General features: G+C 42.5%; 1 protein-coding gene across 3 annotated transcripts in view; it reads left to right on the plus strand.

Annotated features, from left to right (window-relative positions):
* The window catches only part of HECW1 (HECT, C2 and WW domain containing E3 ubiquitin protein ligase 1), a 402,469-nt gene that overhangs the window by 275,556 nt on the left and 105,604 nt on the right, over positions 1 to 21,309 (plus strand). For 2 of the 3 annotated variants that reach the window (XM_037837142.1, XM_037837144.1), the window contains 3 exons: positions 11,093 to 11,235; positions 14,776 to 14,876; positions 16,489 to 17,847. In XM_037837142.1, coding sequence (XP_037693070.1) covers positions 11,093 to 11,235; positions 14,776 to 14,876; positions 16,489 to 17,847 — 1,603 coding nt within the window. The remainder of the gene's footprint in view (positions 1 to 11,092; positions 11,236 to 14,775; positions 14,877 to 16,488; positions 17,848 to 21,309) is intronic. The other variant, XM_037837143.1, reaches the window with a different exon arrangement.

The following is a 21,309-nucleotide window of genomic DNA, read 5'->3' on the forward strand; positions in this document are numbered from 1 at the left end:
TCAAACTGTCTCTCATCTGCAGCTACTCTCTCAGCTTCTGTGCATTCTTCAAAGTGTCCCTCTTGGCTGTAGCAAGTTCACTCCTTCTGTCTGATCTTATATAGTGCTCTAGTAAGATGCTGAATGGACAGGGCCACATCTCCATGGAAATCATCCAATCAGAGTCATCACCCACAGTTGGGTGTGGTGCATTTCCGTGGAAACAACCTAATCCAAATGTTCCAACTTAATCCCCACTAATATGTCCACCCCTACAAGATTGCATCAAAGAACATGGCTTTTTCTGGGGGACAGAATATATACAGACCGGTACAGATACCAATATTCAAAGCTGTATCCTACAATTAACCAAACCACTGCTCTAACAACCTAACAAGTAAAATGTAGACATAACTGCACACAGGTCAGGCTTGAGCCTAAACATTTAGAGTACACTTCTAGATGCCAAGCAATAGGAGATTTTTTACCAGAATTATCCCATCATGATTAAATAAGAATGAGACTTATTGGCAGGGAAATTGTGAATAGCTGATGAATGGAGCAGAGCCAGCAGGCCAGGTTAGGCTACAAGCCCTATCCCGAGAGATCAACAAAGGTGCCTGGGCCACCACCCATAGTTCCGGATGATAAGCCCAACTGTGATGATTGCTGTGTTCAGCCAGCCTGCAAGAGCTTTAACCAAACTCTGATTGGCTTAAAATAGTTTGTTAAATTTAGTCCTGATCAATTAGAAATAGATAGGTATATGTTTACCTCATGTCCACCCAAAGTGCAATTTAATTTCATAAAAACAAAAATCATGTTTATGGAAGACAAGCATTCTCTGGAAATGCAAAGCTGTTATCAGTGCCAGCTGCCTCAGGACAGCAATCAAAAGAAAGCATTTTGAAGTTGATGTAGACAACCATTAGCTAAGCATTGAATCAGTGCTTTTATTGGTTAAACCACCCACTGAACACTTCTGTGAAGGGAACTGATGAATGAAACACCAACATGGAAACATAAGGTCGCCTCTCCAGTTGCTCTGGGGGTAGGAGACCCTGAGATCATCCATGGAACGCTAGGGCTCAGAGGCACACAGTTTGATGTCCACTGGGCTATAGTGTTCCTGCTACTTGTCTGTTAGCAATATTTTGAGACCTCTGAGAAAATTAGAAGTGCTGGTTTTGAGGACGACAAGGAAGCCCAATGCCTGACCAGGACATACTCTTGTCAGAGTCATTCTTAATTGCCTGTGGAGCCCCAGAGAGAGCAAAGTGAGGGATTAATTTAGCAATTCCATCCATGGGGTCAACGGTGAGTTAGACACACTGTTTACTTGGGCTCACAGGAGCCAACGATGCACATCTCTTCCCAACTCCTCATTTAGTGAAGTCAGCCATGGCAGGAGTGTTTATACCAAGAAAAATTGGCAAACACTACAAATCAGAGCTAGCACTGGGTAGAGCCTCTTTGGTTGACTGGTTTTTTTAAGATAAAGGACCAACCTGTAGTGACATCCTGTAGGGCTGATACCAAACATCAAGATGTGACTAGAGTCGGGGAAGAGCAAAATCTAAGTGGATTTCAAAGCACAATGACTTGAGAAGAACAAGAATCAAGGACAGATGGAGATAAAGAGGAAGATCTAGGAACCAGGAAAAACAAGAATAAGAAATGGTGGAGCAGGCACGTGGGAGACGGCCCAAGGAATTTGAGAGCTGTTGTGCACAAACTGGCCACATTTACACAATATCTACACAGACTGACCAAATTTACTTTAAATATTGAAAAAAGAAATAGACAGTGGGGACTAAATCATAGAAACAGCCAAATCCTGAGTAACTCTTACTCTACTCATTCACCAAGAATTCCACTCCAACCAGGCCTTTCCCTAAATGCAGTTGCATCCCTTTGGGGCGCCTAGCAGCAAGTCCCCATCTTTTTCTCCATCAGGCTTGTCTTGCAGGAACCTTTAAGTGGCTATCCTCCCTGACAAATCTCAAGTAATGACAGGCTTTAATCCATTTAGCATCATCCGTTATTTTTAGTCCTTTGGGTTATTAGCCTGGAAAAAATTAAATTAAGAAATATGGACAAAAGGAAATATAAATAACAGTAATCATAAAATGTAAAATGATCCAGAAAAATCAATGGAGTCTTGTCATATTATCAATGACTTTCATTTTCAATTTTGTAACAACTGAATTACTGTGTTTAGGCTATTGATTTCATTTATTACAAAATTAATATTGTAGTAATTCCATGATTAATTAGCTAATCTTTTCCATTTTCCAGGGTTTTGTTTTCTTTTAAATAGGGAATAGAAGCAGAGAAGATATCATGTGTCTTGTAAAAGCTTCTGGTAAACCTGTAGATCATTAACTGCATCCATTCCTGGCTTAGGGATTATTTCATTTATGGGAGGCATTAATGAGTATGTGTATAACTTAGTGTATTTGTGAAAGATGCATACAGACGGAAGTAACACAATGTAAGTAGAGTGATTTACAGAGCAATAGAAAGGGCTATTTATACATCCCACACATAAGGTGAAATAGCAGAATAGCAAATCCATATTGATGTAGTTGGCAATAAGCTTTCAAACCCAGCTAGTATACCAAGAGAACATTTGATTAGAAGGGGATATTTAAATACCTACCAAGACACACACACGTATTTAGAGAGATGGATAGGTAGGTAGGAAGGTCGGTAGGTAGGTAAATAGGTAGATGGATAGATAGATAGTTAATAGATATCTGCTTAATTGAGCAGTCTCAATTAGATGGGATAATACCATGATCAGTTTTAATTTTTTCTAATCACTCCATTCAGCAGTGCTCAGCCATCTCTTAGCAATGTTTTGGGCACAATTATACTTTTGGGTCACTTTCAGTTATAAATAATCCAATCAAGTCTAATCTCATATTTGGTTTAAATCTCTTCTCTCCCCAATCTACTTCAGACTAGAATTGAGATTTGAACTTGGAGTGGAAATAGGACATAGTCTGCTCTTTCATTTCTTCCCACACTGCAGCACCTTGGAGAGAAAAATGAAGTTGGAAAGGGTCCTGGGGATCCCCCTTATGTTTTCTCTGTAAAGCTAATGCCCCCATTGTTAGGGACTAGTATGGGGTACGGAGGAGGCAGAGATTTTCTTACTTAATGGGCTGCCTGGTGGTGGAGGGAAGAGGAGGCTCCTGGCCCCAGTTATTGACCGTTCTCTTTAGCTCTGGGGTACTCAGTGACCCAGGTTTTCCTACAAGCACACAAGTGCCAAATGTGAAGCTACACCGCATCCGGTTACATATATCATATATGGATACCCTTTCAAATATACACACCCCCTCTTGTGCCTGCAAACATGGAAAAACAAAATACAGCAAGACAAAATAAATTTAAAAGCAGGTGAGAAAATTGAAACAAGATAAATTTTTGAGTAAAAACTAAGATGAAGCGAAGCTAGCACATGAAAAAGAATGTCGCCCTCTGGAAGAACATTCAGCACAACCGGAGAGGATAGGCCCCTGATCTTGGCAGGGCTCGCCCAGCTTAGCACTCAGCCTGGAAGATGTATTTTGGTGGTTTTCATACAAATGATGGTTTTGATTCACAGCTAATTTTATCTAGGATTTTTGAATCTATGTTAATAAGTAAGATGTCTTTAAAGTTTCTGTTCTTATAATATCCTTGTCCAGTTTGTAGCAAAGATGCCTTATCCTCAGAAAATAATTTGGGTAGCTGTCCCTGTTTTTTTATTTTCTTGAACAGTTTATACAAGATAGGAAATTTCTGTTCTAAGAAGTTTGAGTAAAATTTACTTGTAAAGTGATCTGGTAACAAGATGCTTGATTATCAATTCTTTAGTGGTTTTAGTGGTTATTGGTTTATTCAGGTTTTCTCTTTCCTCTTCACTTAATTTTAAAACTTGTTTCTAGAAAAGTACCCATTATATATATATATATATATATATATATATACACATATATTTTTTATAAAGTTTTTCATAAAAATATACATTAGATATCCCCCAAATATAGAAGCTATACCACCCAAATACATAAATATAACAACCATGATTTTTGATATCTCTACTATATCTCTCTTTATATTAATCTGATGCCTTGGTTTATAATTATAATTTATAAATTATAATTTTAAAAAAGAATTTATAGATGGCAAACTCTCCAACTCTTTGTATAATCAAAAATGTCTTTAATTTTGCTCTGGAATGAGAATTAAGTGGATATAAAATTCTAGGTTGACAGTTATTTGTCCCTTAGCACTTTGAGCTATAACTGGACACAACGTACCAGTTTCCCAAACTGTGATCTGCATACTGCCAGTCCACCATGCGATGCTACACACACACACACACACACACACACACACACACACACGCCACAAACGTGGAAACACTGCCTACCCCTACAGATTCAGATGCCCATTTGTGTATCTAAAGCCTTAGAGTTATCTAAAAGGAAAGAAATCTGTTTCACCTTGTAGAACCCAGAGCTTCTCATCAGAACTCTTTTCTCTTAGAACTGCGAACATCACATAGAAACCAGTTTGGGAGATGCTACAGTACACTAGTTTAAATATTAACCATCAGCAAATACCTTTGCATGCTTGTTCAGAAGGCATCCTAATCCTGCTGTTACCCTAATTTAGATTATTGTGTTACTATTGCTGTGCAAAAATTACCACAAATTTAGCAGCTTCTCACAATGGCCATCTGGTCTCAGCATAGGTAGAGACTGAAATCAAGGTACCGATTGAGCTGGGTCCTCATTCTTGCCTCAGGAACAAGACAAGAGGCTAGTCTTGTTCCAGGCTCATTCAGTTTGTTTGGAAGAATTCGAATCCTTGCTGGTTGTTGGCTGAATGTTGCTCTCAGCAACTAGAGGCTGCTGTCAGGTCCTTGTCACATGGCCCCTCTCCATCATCAATGCCAGTGATGGAGAATCTTCATTGCATCAAATCCCTCTCACACTTTCGATCTCTCTGATTTTAGAAGGGCCCCGTCCTTAGGTGAGGCCCACCCAGCTAATCTCCCATGGTTGCATCAAATGGTAGCCTAATCACCAGAGGGACATCCGTCATCTTCACAGGCCCTGCCCACACTCAAGATGAGCAGATTACATAGGATGTGTATAGGGGATAGGAATCTTGGTGGTCATAACAGAATTTGACCTACCACAATTATTATCCTTCAATGCCAGTCTGTGGGGGCAGGAGGTTAGAGATGGGAGGGGAACATCCCACACCCAACTGAGGACACCTGCAAAAAGAGCTTCACTTTGCTTTCTTTTCAGGAGAGTCCATCGCTATAATGTAATCCTTAGATTTTCTGCCACAACAGTATTGGGTTTTGGCTTGGGCACTGAATGTACAGTATATTTTAACTAACACATAACCTGGAATTGTATTCTGCTTTCTCTGCATGTATATCTGAAATGGAGTGGAATTACCTCAGGAAACAGCCATTCATTCATTCTCTCGTTTATTGATGTGTTCAATATACATGTAACATGTGGTTTCTGTGTACAAAGACTTCTACTAAAAAATATATTACATATACATCCTCATGAACCACAAGAGCATAAATAACATCATAAGAACTATAGAGGAGATATTAAAGCAGAAGAAAAAACAGCTGTATCTGTTGATGGTTGTGAAGTTGGAAAAGACAACACAGAAGAAATTTTATTTGAGTAGGGCTTTGAAGGATGAGTAGGATTTTGGCAAAGAAGTGGAGAAAGAACATTCTAGGCAAATAATAAGCGTGGGAAATGTATGAAAGAAAACGAGGTCTTCAAGGAGTGAGAGTAATGAATGAAACTAGAAAGAGAAGCAGGAACCAGAGATATTTAAGGAATTTAGATTTCACTGTATAAGTGGTAAGATTCCGGGGCATTTATTAGGCAAGATAATGAAATGATTGGATCTACATTTCAGATGTAATTTTTGGCACCTGGAAGGGGAGAAGCTGAAGACCTTGAGACCAATTAAGAGGTTATTACAAGGGCGAGGAATGATAAGGGCTGTGTCCAGAGCAGTACAGCATGAATGAGGAGGAGAGAATAGACTCCAGAGTGAGTAGGAGAGTTGGGGGACTCTGACTGATTAGGTAAGGGCTCCAGAAGATCAGAAAAGCACTCAGGGTTGACAAAATATACCAATGGGGAGTTACACAGATGAAGATGGCAATTTACCTAGAAAACATGCAGAAGGCAAAGCTGGAGTTGTGGTTCTTTTCTTTCTTCTCTTTCAGGGGCATGATAAAGTAGGCACAGAAAGGTAATTAAGTGGCTTTTTTTACTTGGCATTGTAAAACCAGCATTTTCTATCTTATTATAATTTAATGTATTATACTTATATATATTAATCAATATGTAAGGTGTTATAATTTATTGCAATTTAGAAAATTATTAACTATTCTATCATACATGAATACTACAATGTACATAACCGATTATTGGACATTGGGGTTAGAAGATCCATTATAATGCACTCCAGGATGGAATTACGAACCAGAGACATGCAAGACATAGAAGTTTAATGGACCCAGGACAGGTATCGGGGCTGGATTCTCACTCAGGCTGGACTTCTGAGAGCTGTACCTATTCTTGCATTTGATCCTTCATTTGGCATGTCCTTAAATTCAGCTTTTTCAGTAGTGGGAATGATTGGTTCTTAGGACTCATATAGGAGCAAACCAAAATGAATTTATAATGGAATTAGAACCACCGCATGGAGGGTGTAGAAATCATTAGGGCTGTTTGCCAAATATTTCTGTTCTCCGCCTCCTGGACACACTGTAAGACTGTACTTTCTGCTCCCTGTGGCTAGCTGGAGCACAGTTCTAGTTCTGACTTCAGAGTTGGGTTTGTAAAGGAGCATTTACTTGCAGAAGAAAGACCCTCTGAGAGGGCTCTTTTTTCCCTCTGTCACTGTGAACTAGCCATGTTTGAGAAGGTGGCCACTCCATCAGACTGGTTCCCTGAGCGACTGATGAGCAAAGCCCTTTTCCAGCCCACAATGGGCATGTGAGCAAGAAATAAAACTATTCTCCTAAGTCATTGAGAGTTGGAGGTTGGTTGTTACTGCAGCATACCCTCACCCATCCTTACTGTTACAGAGGAAAAACTAACATTAACATGCCCCCAACAAATTTTATCTCTGTAGATAGAAACCCACTAAAGCTCAGAGATTGTGTTAAAAATTAATCAGAATAAAAGAAAGTAATTATGTATTTCAGCTGTTTCATAGCCCGTGATTAAGACAGTCATCTTCACACTCAGGATAGCCTTGCTAATATTACTGTAATATTCAAGGTCAGTTAATGAAGACTTCCTCGCTGTGGATAGTCTGGGGTGGGCACAGCCAGCATTTGCCCACCTGAGTCTCCTTTTATACAAGTCATAGTCTTCCTTTAAGGAAGGAAGTCATAGTCTTTCTTTAAGGAAGGAAAAAGATCTGCTTTCTCCCCTCCCCTACCAATTCATCCCTTAGAGTGTAGTCCTGTAGGCATTATGTTTGTGGTTCAAAGAATGAATGGAATCCCACTCTTCATATTCTTCTACAAATTGCTTTTCTCATTTAATTTGTTGAGCATCTTTTCAAGTCAGTGCATGTTGATTTACCTCTCTCTTTTTAACAACTGCAGAGCTCTCTTTTTCATAGATTCACCATGCTTCATTTAACCAATGTCCTATGGATAGACACTGGTTAAATGATTAGTTGGTTCTTTCCTTTCTTTTGCTATTATTAATAATGCTCCAATGAACATTATTACAAAATACATCCTTTGTAAACTTGTGTTAGTCCAGAGGGAAAATTCCTAGAAGTAGAATTCTGGTTTTAACTGTATTTGCAGTTTCAAAATGATAAATAATATCAAATTCCCTTCCTAAAAGATAAAATCAATTTACATTTATATCAATACAATTTACTTCACTACAACGTGAGAGCCTTTATGGTCTCCCACCCTCACCGAGCCTCAAACTTTTATAAATCTCTGCCATCCTAATCATAAAAATAGGTATTGCATTGCTGATTTCAAGTGAGTCTGTGCTTGTCTTTTCTTTAAATATACTAGTACCCTTCATCAAGCATGGCTGAGGCTTGGGTAGTGTGCCAGTTTGAATGTATTATGTCCCCCAGAAAAAGCCATATTCTTTGATGCAATCTTGTGGGGCAGACATAATAGTAGGGATTAAGTTGGAATGTTTGGATTAGGTTGTTTGCATGGAGATGCACCCCACCCAACTGTAGTTGATAACTGATGGGATATTTCCATGGAGGCGTGGCCCCACCCATTCAGGGTGGGCCTTGATCAGTGGAGCCATATAAATGAGCTGACTCAAAGAGAAGGACTCAGTGCAGCTGTGAGTGATGTTTTGAAGAGGAACAAGCTTGCTAGAGAGGAACATCCTGGGAGAAAGCCATTTTGAAACCAGAATTTAGGAGCAGATACCAGCCACGTGCCTTCCCAGCTAACAGAGGTTTTCCAGGCACCATTGGCCATCCTCCAGTGAAGGTACCTGATTACTGATGTGTTACCTTGGACACTTTATGGCCTTAAGACTGTAACTGTGTAGCCAAATAAACCCCCTTTTTATAAAAGCCAGTCCATCTCTGGTGTTTTGCATTCTGCAGCATTAGCAAACTAGAACAGATTTTGGTACCAGAGAAGTGGGGTGCTTTTGCTGCTGAATTTGCAAATACCAAACATGATGGAATGGCTTTTTAACTGGATAAGAGGAAGGTTCTGGAAGAATTGTGAGGAGCTTGATAGAAAAGGCCAAAACTGCTTTAAAGAGACTGTTTATGGAAATATGGACTCTAAAGATACTTCTGATGAGGACTTGAGCAGAAATGATGAATGTGTTGTTGCAAACTGGAAGAAAGGCGATCTTTGTTTTAAAGTGGCAGAGAATTTGGCAAAATTGAGTCCTGGTGTCAGATGGAAGGAAGAATTTGAAAGTGACAACCTGGAATACTTAGCTGAGGAGATCTCCAGACTACATGTGGAGGAGGTACCCTGGCTTCTTCTTGCAGCTTATAGTAAAATGCGAGCGGAGAGAGATAAACTTAGAACTGAACTCTTGGGTTCAAAAGAAACCAGAAACTGAAGGCTTGGAAAATTACAAGCTTCCAGGGGGTGGAATCCCAGAAGCTACAGCCCAATGTGAGGATGTAACCAAACATGGAACCCAGCTGCCATTTCAGTACAAGCCAAGATTGGAGATGGAATTATCCAGAAAGGATTTGTGGAAAGTCCTATTGTCTGATGGCTTTTACCCCTGTGTGCTTCATGCAAAGCCAATAGAATTTTTGCGAGCTCTTTACAGACAGAGCCACTGCCAGTTGAGACTGGAGGAGAAAGACAAGGAACAAATTGAAGGAAAAATTTCTTCAAAGACAGAGCCATGGAAGTTGAAGTCTGGAGTCAAGCGGCCTTGGGCTGGGAGAGTGGAGCAGCCCACAGGCATGGAAAGGGTGAGTTTGCCCAGGAAGTTGAGGGTGGGCATTTCACCTCCATGCTCTGGAAGAGTTTTGCCACCCGAGCTCCCAAAGAGGGTGGAGCACATTTCCAGGGAATTGGGGAGAGCCTGGCTGCCACCACAGTGTTCTGAAGGGGTTGAGCATGTGCCCCGGAGATGGACGGGAATCTGGAGCTGCCCCGATGTTTGAGGAGGGTGGGGCCAAGAAGGTGGTCTCTCCAATGTGTGGATATGTTGGAGCACTCACCCAAGTGTTTGGAGAGGAAAGGGCTGCCAAAAAGGCCCTTAGGAAGGGTTAGACTCCTGCTCTCTCAAGCCCCAAGGATGCAACCTCGTTCTCTAAATGAGTCTCAGACTCTGAAATCTAATGGAGTTTGTCCTGCAGGTTTTAGGAACTGTTTTGGTCCTGTTAACCCTGTTTTGCTTACTCTTTCTCCTTATGGCAATGGGAATGTTTATCCTATGAATGTCCCTCCTTTGTATATTGGAAGCATATAACTTGTTCTAAGTCCATAGATCCAAAGCTAAAGGAGAATTATGCCTTAGGACCCACCATGCCTGTAATTGATTTTGATAGGATCTTGTACTTAACTTTTGTTACTGAAATGATTTAAGTTTTTGTGATATTGTGATGGAATGAGTGTATTTTGTATTTGGAAGAATAATGTCATTTTGGGGTCCAGAGGGTGGAATGTGCCAGTTTGAATGTATTATGTCCCCCAAACGCCATTATCTTTGATTTAATCTTGTGTGGGCAGAGGTTATCAGTTTTGATTAGATTTCTCTGAGTGTTTCTTTGGAGCTGCACCCCACCCAACTGTAGGTGTTAACTCTGATGAGATAATTTCCATGGAGGTGTGGCCTCACCCATTTAGGGTGGGCCTTGATCAGTGGAACCATATAAATGAGCTGTTGGGCAGAGGCAACTTAGTGCAGCTGTGAGTAATGTTTTGAAGAGGAGCTACAGCCAAGAGAGACACTTGAAGAAAGCACAGGAGCTGCAGATGAGAGACATTTGGCAGATGGCTGTTGAAAGCAGACTCTTGCTCCAGAGAAGCTGAGAGAGGACAAATATCCCAAGTGCAACTAAGAGTGACATTTTTGAGGAACTGCAGCCTAGATAGGAACGTGTTGGGAGAAAGCCATTTTGAAACCAGAACTTGGAGCAGATGCCAGCCACGTGCCTTCCCAGCTAACAGAGGTTTTCCGGACACCATTGGCCATCCTCCAGTGAAGGTACCCAATTGTTGATGTGTTACCTTGGACACTTTATGGCCTTAAGACTGTAACTCTGTAACCAAATAAACCCCCTTTATAAAAGCCAATCCATTTCTGGTGTTTTGCATTCCAGCAGCACTAGCAAACTAGAACAGGTAGCATTCTTTTTCTTTAAGGTATATTGATTTTATTGAGTCTCAGAATAATCTAATGTCTAAGTACAATGTTGCCCCTCATTTACTGAATCACCAGGGGCCATGCCGTTTCTAGGACCTTGGTAATTCCCACAGCTGGTGTGTTCTCCACATCACCCGACGCAGATGGATGGGGACTTGCCAGCCCTCGCACCTCGCAGTTTATTGATGTGCCATATTCTTTCATTGCAGCAATTCAGCTTTGTGTCCTTGCCCACTGATGTGCTGGAAATTGAGGTGAAGGACAAGTTTGCCAAGAGCCGCCCCATCATCAAGCGCTTCTTGGGAAAGCTGTCGATGCCCGTTCAGAGACTCCTGGAGAGACACGCCATAGGGTAAATCTGTGACCGATCTCAGCATCACTGGGCTTCAGCCACACAGCCAGGCCTGGGGGAGCCCTGAAGGCTGGGATCACATAGTCTCAGAGATATTCAATCTTAACAGCGTCGCCGTATTTCTTTGGCTTCTCCCCATACATTAGGTTGCTCAAGTTACAACGTTCATTTAAACAATGAAACAGCCCCTTGTTTATCTTCACTCCAGAAAGTTTACACAAGGCAGTGTTTCCATGGGATGTTAACAGGTGTTATGCAGGGGGAGGAAACTGTAAATTCAAAGCCCAGAGGCCCCTCCCCTTTGTGTATCATTGGTTACTTATACAGAAGGTAAAAAAGCCCAAGACACAGTATTAATATTCTATGCAGACTTTTTCTGTATAGGTAGAAAATAAAGCTTTCTTTACTATGAAAAATATTATTTCATTCCTATACCTGTCTTATGTATGGGATTAATCATTTGTCACATTACCATAACAACAGGAAACGCTGGATGACTAGGGTAGTGTTTCTTAGAAAATGCTAGTACTTATCAAAAATGCTAGATAATGTGTATGGAAACTAAAAAAGCATTGTCGTCTCAGGGGACGATAGTAATTACGGTACACACCAAATTCAATTGTGCATGACAACACGTTTCTGTGTTTTGTATCTTTAATGTTCATGTCCACTCATGGTTCTCATTAAAGTGAACTATGATCAGATAAAATCATTTTGTGTAATATATATCTCCCTAGGTAGCAGCAACTATATTTGAAGAAAGTAAGTACAGTTCTCTGGCCACAAACATGTGCTTCAATACAATGTAATCCTTAGAAGGGTATCAAAGGAAAGGGAAATAAATATTCCAAATTTCCAACTGTCTTACCTGAAACTCTCTGGATTTTCAGAGAGACTTTGGGATCAGGGACAGTTATCATAAGGACAAGTATTTAGAACCTTATAGCATGTGTGCAGCTGTGTGCACACATGAATGGGCTACAAAATCTCACAGGGAACTGACAATTATGGAGCATCAGTTGTGTGTCAAACACAGTGAGAAGCACTTTCTATTCATGGTTGTGAAGCATTAACAAACAAATGTATATTCACACATATACACATACACATAAATATACACATACACATACAGATACATACACACAGAAAGAATCTAACACAGGCCCTAGCACATTGGGGACCAGTACTAAAATGAAATGGTATTCCTTGTGATTTTTATTTCATTTAGTCTTCGTGATATTTTGTGACAAGCAGTATCACCATTCTACGTGAGGAAGAGGAGGCTTAGAAAGACAAATCAGTCCCTAAGAGCTCAAATCTTATAAGTGGCAGAAATGCCACAACTGCCTCTCTCCAAAGCCCAAGCACCATCCCCTACGACAGGCTTCTCACAGGATCCCTGGGACTAAGTCTCTCGTTTAATATTGCCCACTCTTGTCATTTCTCTTCTTCTCTGCCTTGCTGCCTGCCCTCATAGCTGTTAACCTCTCTGCCGTGGGTGGCCTGGAGGGCAAAAGAGGGGCTGGGTGGGATTTTTGTTACCCCACCACCTGGCAAACTGCTGAGCAGGCACTGGGGTGTTGGACATGGGCTCAGTGGCCAGGCACATGGATGACAAAAGCAAATCCACCTCCCCCCCATCAGCTTCCCTCTGTCCTCAGCAAATACACTCCCAAGAAATCCTCCTGCACCCGTTGCTTTGAAAACCTTTGGCTCCAGCCGTACCAGCCATCTCCTGTGCCCTCTGATATTTGTTCCTCTCCTTTATAGACACCCACGCACCTCATTTCCAATGCTCCCTCAATTCTTTCCCCTTATCCCCATAACATCCATCCCTCAGCTGGTTCTCTGCCTCCCCTGACATCCTCTAACCCCGTCCTTTTCATCTTCCCGTTGGAAATACCACCGGCTGCCTTGAACTATTATCTCGTGGTCCTGCGTAATCCCCTCAGCTGGATGTGAGCTATATAAAGGCAGGGGCAAAGCATAACTCTTGGCATGGCAGGTGCTCAAAAAAATGTGTTGATTAAGTGGGTGAAAAGCAAAGGAAAGAAAAGCCTGGAAAGCAAACACAAAGTATAATCAAGTTTTGTCTCATGGTCTGATTATCTTTGCCCCTCCCCCCCAAATTTCATTTAGGTTTGGGGGTGCAGGATGTCTTTCTTATGGTCATAGAAGACCTACTTCATAATATTGACTAAAGCTTTTTGTATGTAAACAAAATACTGTGGCTCTACTTTTCCTGTATACAATAGCTTCATTTAATAGCCTTCCAAGGAGCTCCAAACACTAACCCATGGCTTATCAAAGGAAAATATTCAGTCAGTGGATCATAGGGATATATGTTGTTTGTTTCATAATGCCAGTATTTTCTAAAAAGAAACATGAAAGCACTACCAGCCACTGATTTTTTTTTTTTCTTTTCATTTGAAAATCACAAATGAATAAATAGAATGAATGCAGAACCTTCTGAATCACGGTTGGTTTTGGAATATACCTTTTCTGTTATTGGATGCACTGAATTTGTTAATTCCTGAATATTCCAAGGTAGCCACTTCTATTTAGGCCAAGGCAGGGCACAGTTTACTCTGCAGAAGCTACACTGTGAATGAAAATATAACAGTAAAGATTCAGGTGGATTCCCTCTGGATTGTTTGCTTTTCAGTCATTTCTTAATGTCTTGAGTGGGCAGAGGGGATGGTACCAGAGACCAGGGTGGCGTTTCATGGTCTCTAGATGTGGGAGCCCTAGAATTGGTATAAATTGGAATTGCTGGCCTGAAGCTAGCCTGGAGTTGTGCTTCACCGTACCCTGCAGCTGGTTCCATTCCATGGCACCCCCAGGCTCTCCAGTAACCATAATGCATCCTTTCTTGGGCATTTTGTATCAAAGGATGCCCACATCTACTGGTGCTGTCCATCATCAGGAGTCATAGCTGACAAATGGAAACCTGCACAGCAAAAGCAGGCAAAAGATATCTGTGTCTTTTTTGCCTGAGAACATGCATTGGCAACTTTTTCAGTAAAGGGCCACATAGTAAATATTTTAAGCTTTGTGGGCCATTTGTTCTCTGTCACAACCACACTCTGCCATTGTAGTGCACAAGCAGCCACGAGTAATATCTAAATGAATGAGCATGGCCGTGTGCCGATAACGAATGGAATTTGAATTTCACGTCATTTTTATGTCACAAACATTATTCTTCTTTTGATGTTTCTCAATTATTTAAAAATGCAAAAAGCATTCTTAGCTCACAGCTGGAATGGTGGGCTGGATCTAGTCCGTGGGCCATGGTTTGTAGACTCCTGCTTTAGAATATTAGGTAAAGATTTCCTGGAAGATTTTCATTGCTACTGAGCAGATGTCCTTTCCCATCTTTGCCTTAGTATCATCTCCTATGAACCTGAGCCATCCATGCACCTCCCATTAGGAGGCCTTCCCTGGGCTTGCCTGCCTCACGCACTGGGTAAAGAGGACACTGTATGGTCTTTAGGAAGAGATGTGGAGACCAGATCAATGATGGTGCCTATTTCCTTCTAGGGATAGGGTGGTCAGCTACACACTTGGCCGCAGGCTTCCAACAGATCATGTGAGTGGACAGCTGCAGTTCCGATTTGAGATCACTTCCTCCATCCACCCAGGTATTTTCAGCACAAACTTCATGTCTTGTCCTAGGCTAGTGGCATAGTGTGGTTCCTTTCTCTAAAATACAATAACCATGGTTCTCTCCAGAAATGTCCTAGGTTTTGTGGTTCTCTATCTTCTCCATTTGAAACCCAGAAGCCAGTGATCTGTTCTGGAAACCAGGTTGCTGTCCCCTTGCTTGAGAGGTTCCTCTTCATTCTGATGACCCAAAGGTAGTGGGTTAGACAGTGGAGCGGGGGTTGACATGAAGCCAGCATGGGGATGGAGCCACATCTAATTTCTCAGTTTACTCCCAGCACCCACCATAGTACCTGGCACACAGGAGATGCCCAATAGATGTTTAATAATTGTATACATGAATGAATGAATGAATGAGAAATATCTTTTCCATTCTAGTAACAAGGTATGAACCAACCAGTAGCTGAAGCATGTCATACTGTTAAAGGAATATATTGTAAGGTAGATTTTTCAAATATCACAGGGACATTGAAAAAACATCAGTTGGACAGAAAACTTCAGAATCATCCAGTGTTGAGTTTTTTAGCCAACATGCATTTCTGAATAAGAATTCTTAGATGCCTCAAAATTCCACTTTGGCTCCTCTCCCACAACCCCCATTTTAAGTGTAGATCATGCTGAGAATTGTTGGTTCCTCCTGGACCAGATTTATGAGTAGCTGTTAAAGGTAATAGAGCTTTTGAGAAATCAAAGTCTGGAGTTTATCACTACCCACTCATTAAACTCCTCTTCTATATCCAATACACAACTCAAATCATAAGGAAACAACCTGAGTGTTGTGTTCCTTCAAATTCAGCCTTCCTATATTCTGAGAATTAAATGGGCTTTTCCTGTGATATAGCAGGAAGGATGACTTTACAGCTCACCAGAGAGATTGTTTATCTTCAAGGAGTGAATCTCACTAGTGCATTTGAGATGAGGAAGTTCACATCTGGCAGGGGGCCGATAGAGCCCCTGGGGGAAGGTAGAGTTAAACAGCAGTTGACTATTTCTTGGATGGTTTCTAGGTGTGGAGACCTTGTTTATTTTTCTACTGCAATAAGCTCTACATGTTGGAAGCTTTCCAGACTTACCTATTCAATGACTTTGGTGGCTCCCAGCAATCATCTAGCCCTTTTCTTCTCTCTAGTTGCCTGAGAACCTGGCATATCCATTCTGCCACCATGCAGGACCCAGTCATAGGAAATACTCTAAGCAAGTATAATTAACCTTTCCAAGGATCATCAAGGAATTACAAATGCCTCCCCCCACCCCATTGCTGGAAATCGTTCCATGTAGCAAACATTTCTTGAGCATCTACTATGTGCCAAGCATTGGGGTAGGTGCTAGGCTTTGGCATTTTAACCAAAAAAGTAATTCCCTTGAAGCAGAATTCCAAAATACATCCAGTACTGCAATTTGTCCTTAACATAATGATAATTAATTCTTACAGAATTTGTTAGGAGAAATCTGGCCAATGACAAACCCTCATCAACCCCTACATCCAATACCTCATGTAGAAACCCCTTAGCTATGGCTTACATATCCAGTAGCATATAGTAACGCTGCAATGCTCTTTTCTGGAAGGCATGACAGTTTTGTTCTTGCCAGCAGATGATGAGGAGATTTCCCTGAGTACCGAACCTGAGTCCGCAGAAATTCAGGATCGTCCCATGAACAACGTGGTGGAAGGCAGACCACGGGAACCTCTGTATGATGCACCACAGCCCACAGAAAGCATGAAGCCAGAGCAGCCTGGTGAGGGCAGTGCCATGGATGGCTTGGGAAGCCAGAGTCTGGAGCTTGCCCAGCCACTGGAGGAAGCAGCAGGCACCGAGGCAGGAGACGATGGCATGTTCTCTGTGGGACCCAAAGCCGTTGAGGAGCTTCAGGCCCTGGGACAAGAGGGTACCCAGCCTGTCCTGAGTGCGGAAGAGCTCGCTGAGGGGTTGGACCTGGGTGAGGAGATGCCACTGCCAATGCTGGTGGAAGCTGGCCAATCCCCAGGCCATGCAGAGGAGCCGATGGTGGAGGAAACCATGACAGAGGGCTCAGCCAGAAGGGAGGATGAAAAGGAGCAGGAGCTGGAGGAGGAGGAGGAGGAGGAGATGTCTGTCCTGGAGCAGGGAGAGGACAGGCTGCAGCTGCGGGCCTCCACGAAGAGGAAAAGCCGGCCCTGCTCCTTACCTGTGTCTGAGCTGGAGACGGTCATCGCGTCGACCTGCGGGGACCCGGAGACCCCTCGGACGCACTACATCCGTATCCACACCCTGCTGCACAGTATGCCCTCCGCGCAGCGTGGCAACATCGGGGAGGAAGCGGAGGGTCCCGAGGAGGAGTCAACACTCAAGGACTCCTCGGAGAAGGACGGGCTCAGCGAGTTGGACACGGTAGTTGCTGACCTGCCTGCCCTGGAGGAAGATGGAGAGGAGGGGGCGACCCCGGGCATGGCACCCCATAGCCACTCCGGGGACCCCTTCTCCGGCCTGGCCAACGGCTCGGGGCTGGACGGCGAGACGCACCCCAGCACGGGCAGCGAGAGCGACTCGAGCCCGCGGCAGGGCGGGGACCACAGCTGCGAGGGCTGCGACGCGTCCTGCTGCAGCCCCTCCTGCTACAGCTCCTCATGCTACAGCACGTCCTGCTACAGCAGCTCCTGCTACAGCGCCTCCTGCTACAGCCCCTCCTGCTACAACGGCCACAGCAGGTTCGCCAGCCACACCCGCTTCTCCTCCGTGGACAGTGCCAAGATCTCCGAGAGCACGGTCTTCTCCTCCCAGGACGACGAGGAGGACGAGAACAGCGCGTTCGAGTCCGTGCCCGACTCGGTGCAGAGCCCGGAGCTGGACCGCGAGTCCGCCAACGGCGCCGGGCCGTGGCAGGACGAGCTGGGCGCCCCCGGAGGGGACGAGGTGACCCCAGCGGAAAGGCTGGAGTCCCCTGTGGCAGGTCCAAGCCATCGGAGAGAAGGTTAGACCTCAAACCTGATCAGAGTGAGAATAGAACCACCAGGGGGACGCAGGTCTCAGCAACATGAGTTAAAAAAAAAAAAGAAAAGAAAAAGAAACAAGGGTGGGGTCAATCTCCAATCGGGGTTCGGGGAATTTATGCCTGTCTTGTACATGTATGTGTGCATGAGTATATGTGTATATATGTATATATGAATAGGAGTCACTGACAGCCCACCTTACCCCTGATATACAACAAGAATTGCAACTAGCTGAATGTGAGCGTGCTCTTGGGTGTGTGCTCTTCTGTTTATTTGAACTAGTCACCAGAACTGGTTAGCGTCTGTGTTAACCCTTCTAGTCATGGCAGAAAGCAGAATGCCCAGCCTAGTATCAAATGATAAAAGCAGGAAATAATGTATCACCAAGTTAGGTGGATACTGTTTAAACAGAACTTCTGATTTCTTAAAGCACACGGAAGTGTAGCAATAAATGTTAACATCATTTGGAGGACACTGATGTTACCTGTTTCAGAATTGAACTATCCTGTGTACATATGGATATGTCTAGCCTACATGTATTTGTCACTATTCCTGTCTGCTCCACTCTTGTTTTTTGCTCGTTTGTTTGGTTGTTTTCTGTTTTCTGTTTTTTGCCTAATAGAAGGGAGGAATGACATCAATACGTAAATCAATTTCCTTCAAATAAGATTTCAATCCAGAAGCTGCCACCTTTCGTTTTAAATTGTATTCTGTATTTTAACCAAAGACTTTCCTTCCTAGTTGTGCCTGTGGATTCATATATTAAATAATTTGGTAGTTCCTTAACCAGGAGGGAACAATCTTCCAGTCAAGTGGCAGTGACATGGGGGGGGGGGAGGGGGGATAAATTGGAAAAGCCACATAATTTTATGAAATAATTTAGTTGTTTTAAAAGAGAAAAATATATTCTTTGCTAGTTTGCTGTTCCACTGTTCAGACTAGCATCCAAACAAAATGTGGTGGTATCGTCTCCAGATTGTAAGCTCATCGAGGGCCAGAATTGTGTCTTTTTCACATTTGGATCCCCCAGCATTTAAGCCAATACCTGGCACCTACAGATTTTTGGAATGGGAATGAAATTGAATGTAAAAAAAAATAATTTTTAAGTGTTCAACAATGCCTGATTCTACATTCTAGAGAAAGGAGTGAGTGAGAGTGGCACATGTTATAAGCAGAAGCACAAGGAACTTGGTAGAGAAAGAAAAACACAAGGGAGAAGATTAAAATGTTCATATGGAAAATATAGAGAGCCTTCCATGGGGAGTAAGAATGGGACAGAAAATTCCTTTATTTAGCAAGGATGTTCTGAGTACCTTTTGGTTCTAGGCCTGATGCTTTGTGCTGCATGCAGGAAGGTGATCGGCATCAGCTTACGTATGGAAGGTACTTGATAAGCCTTAAACCTGTCTGCTCTCCTCATGGAATCCATGATCTGGGGGGGCAGCACAAGTCATTAATACATAATTACAATACAAGGACATAATTACAATACAAGGACATTTGGTGATTCACACAGAAAAGGGCGCAGGTAGGAGCAGGCAGGATGTTTTAGACCAGGAGTTGGCAACTTTTTCCCATAAGGGGTCACATAATAAATATTTTCATTTTTGTGGGCCAGGAGGCAAAATCAAGCAACTCTTCTCACCAAAAGGCCCACTGCTATTAGCTTTTTTATCTTTCTAATGGGCTTTTCTAGACACATAAGCACTGTGGCTTTTAAAGTTGTATAATATAGCATTTATCCAAAACGATCTTATGAATTTACGTTTTCTGCACTGTTATTCAAGGAAAAAAATTCTTGTTGTTGGGCGTAGATCCCTTTGCTTCCAATATGATGAGAGGAGGCCTGTGTTTCTCTCTCTGCAGTTTGGTCAGATTATTTATAAACAGAATGGAATTTAAAAGGACTACACTTATTTGTAGACTGAGGAATCGGTTTCCTTTTCAAATGTTCCAGCAGGGCTGCACACCTGCTTTGTGTCGGGGGCAAGGCGTTATTGTGTGAAACCAGGTCCTTGTGAAAACATAATTGCTTGCTTTTTTCAGCATGCTGCATCCATTCAGTCTGCTGAGCTGTGTCAGTCACACCATTGCATTTGCTTGGGTTTCACAAGCAGGTGGGGTCAGCTCCATTAACCCCAGGCAAGCGGCAATATTATGTTTCCACTAGCTTGGAGGAGTAATTAACCTCATTGGTTGAATTAATTACGAGGTAAGTTTGGGTTTTGTTTTGTTTTGTTTTTTAAGAAACTAAACTAAAAATGCAGCAGCTAGTGACATAACAGCTGTTCTACTGTTTTTGAAATTTCTAACACTGCTGAACACATGAAAACAAACCACACACGAGCGCAGTATTCCCTTAACCACAGAACCCATATTTGAAGCAAGAGTCTGTTCCCGTGAGCTGTGTGCTGGCCTGAGGAGTACCTTTCTTGATTTTCCTTAGAGTCTTAAAGGACTCCAAGAATTTAACCTAGAGATAATTTCAAGTATTTATCATTCAAAAGGGCCCCTTGCTCTTGAATACATCTACATGTTCCATTTGCCAGTCAGGTCTAGGAATTAAGCTGCTAAATTGAGCCCACCTAACTTCCTTCCTTATTAGTTTATTTTTATTTTTGATCAGTTCTATGGATCTAGGGTTTTACCCTGAGAAACAGAATGAGAAGAAAAAAAAAATCATCCTTTCCGCATAGGGACATTGTGGGAAAGATTCTGAATTTGAGCTCCCACAAAGCTCCACCACTGTTTTCGCAGTTTCTCTCCGGGATAAGGAACACCTGCTATTTACATTCCTCTTGGAGGTAGGAGGGAGGGAGAAGACCTGATCTTGGTAGTTTTCCCAGGAGGGAACTATTACGAGAAAACTAAGATAGTGCGACAAGGCTGGGACGAAACCACTCTGAATGGAGGCTGTTTCATGGCCAGGACCCTTCTAATTCTCCAAAGGTGATGAGCAGTTTCTTCTGATTATGTGACTTCCAAACCAGAAGGCTACCTGACACGTGCTGCTTTACCAGGACATGATGATGGCAGAAAATAGGAACACAGTTTTAGAGCATTTGGTTCATGATGTCTTAACTGCCAACAATATAAGCTGTCTGTATAATCATTTAAGTCCTGCATTTGGTGAATGAAATGCTTATTCCTAAAATTTCTCCCTGTCTGTCTTTCTTCCTCCTTCTATCCCATGTCTGTGTTTCAAGTTTCCCTGTCTTGGTCTTCTGGCCTTTTATCTATATCTTTGTCTCTTGTCCTTTCCTCTTTTCAGAGCACCCTGGCTTCTCTGATTCCTCCTCAGAATAATCCAGAACAGTCACTGTATCCCATACACCTTGGTACCCTATCCTATCCCCTAGCTTCCATATTAAAGGAATTTTACATTCTTGGCACACCAGCTCCTTGACTCTGTCTTGGAAAAGCACCAGCTGAGAGTTTCATTA

This window comes from Choloepus didactylus, chromosome 5 (assembly GCF_015220235.1).
Source record: "Choloepus didactylus isolate mChoDid1 chromosome 5, mChoDid1.pri, whole genome shotgun sequence".
Taxonomy (NCBI): domain Eukaryota; kingdom Metazoa; phylum Chordata; class Mammalia; order Pilosa; family Megalonychidae; genus Choloepus; species Choloepus didactylus.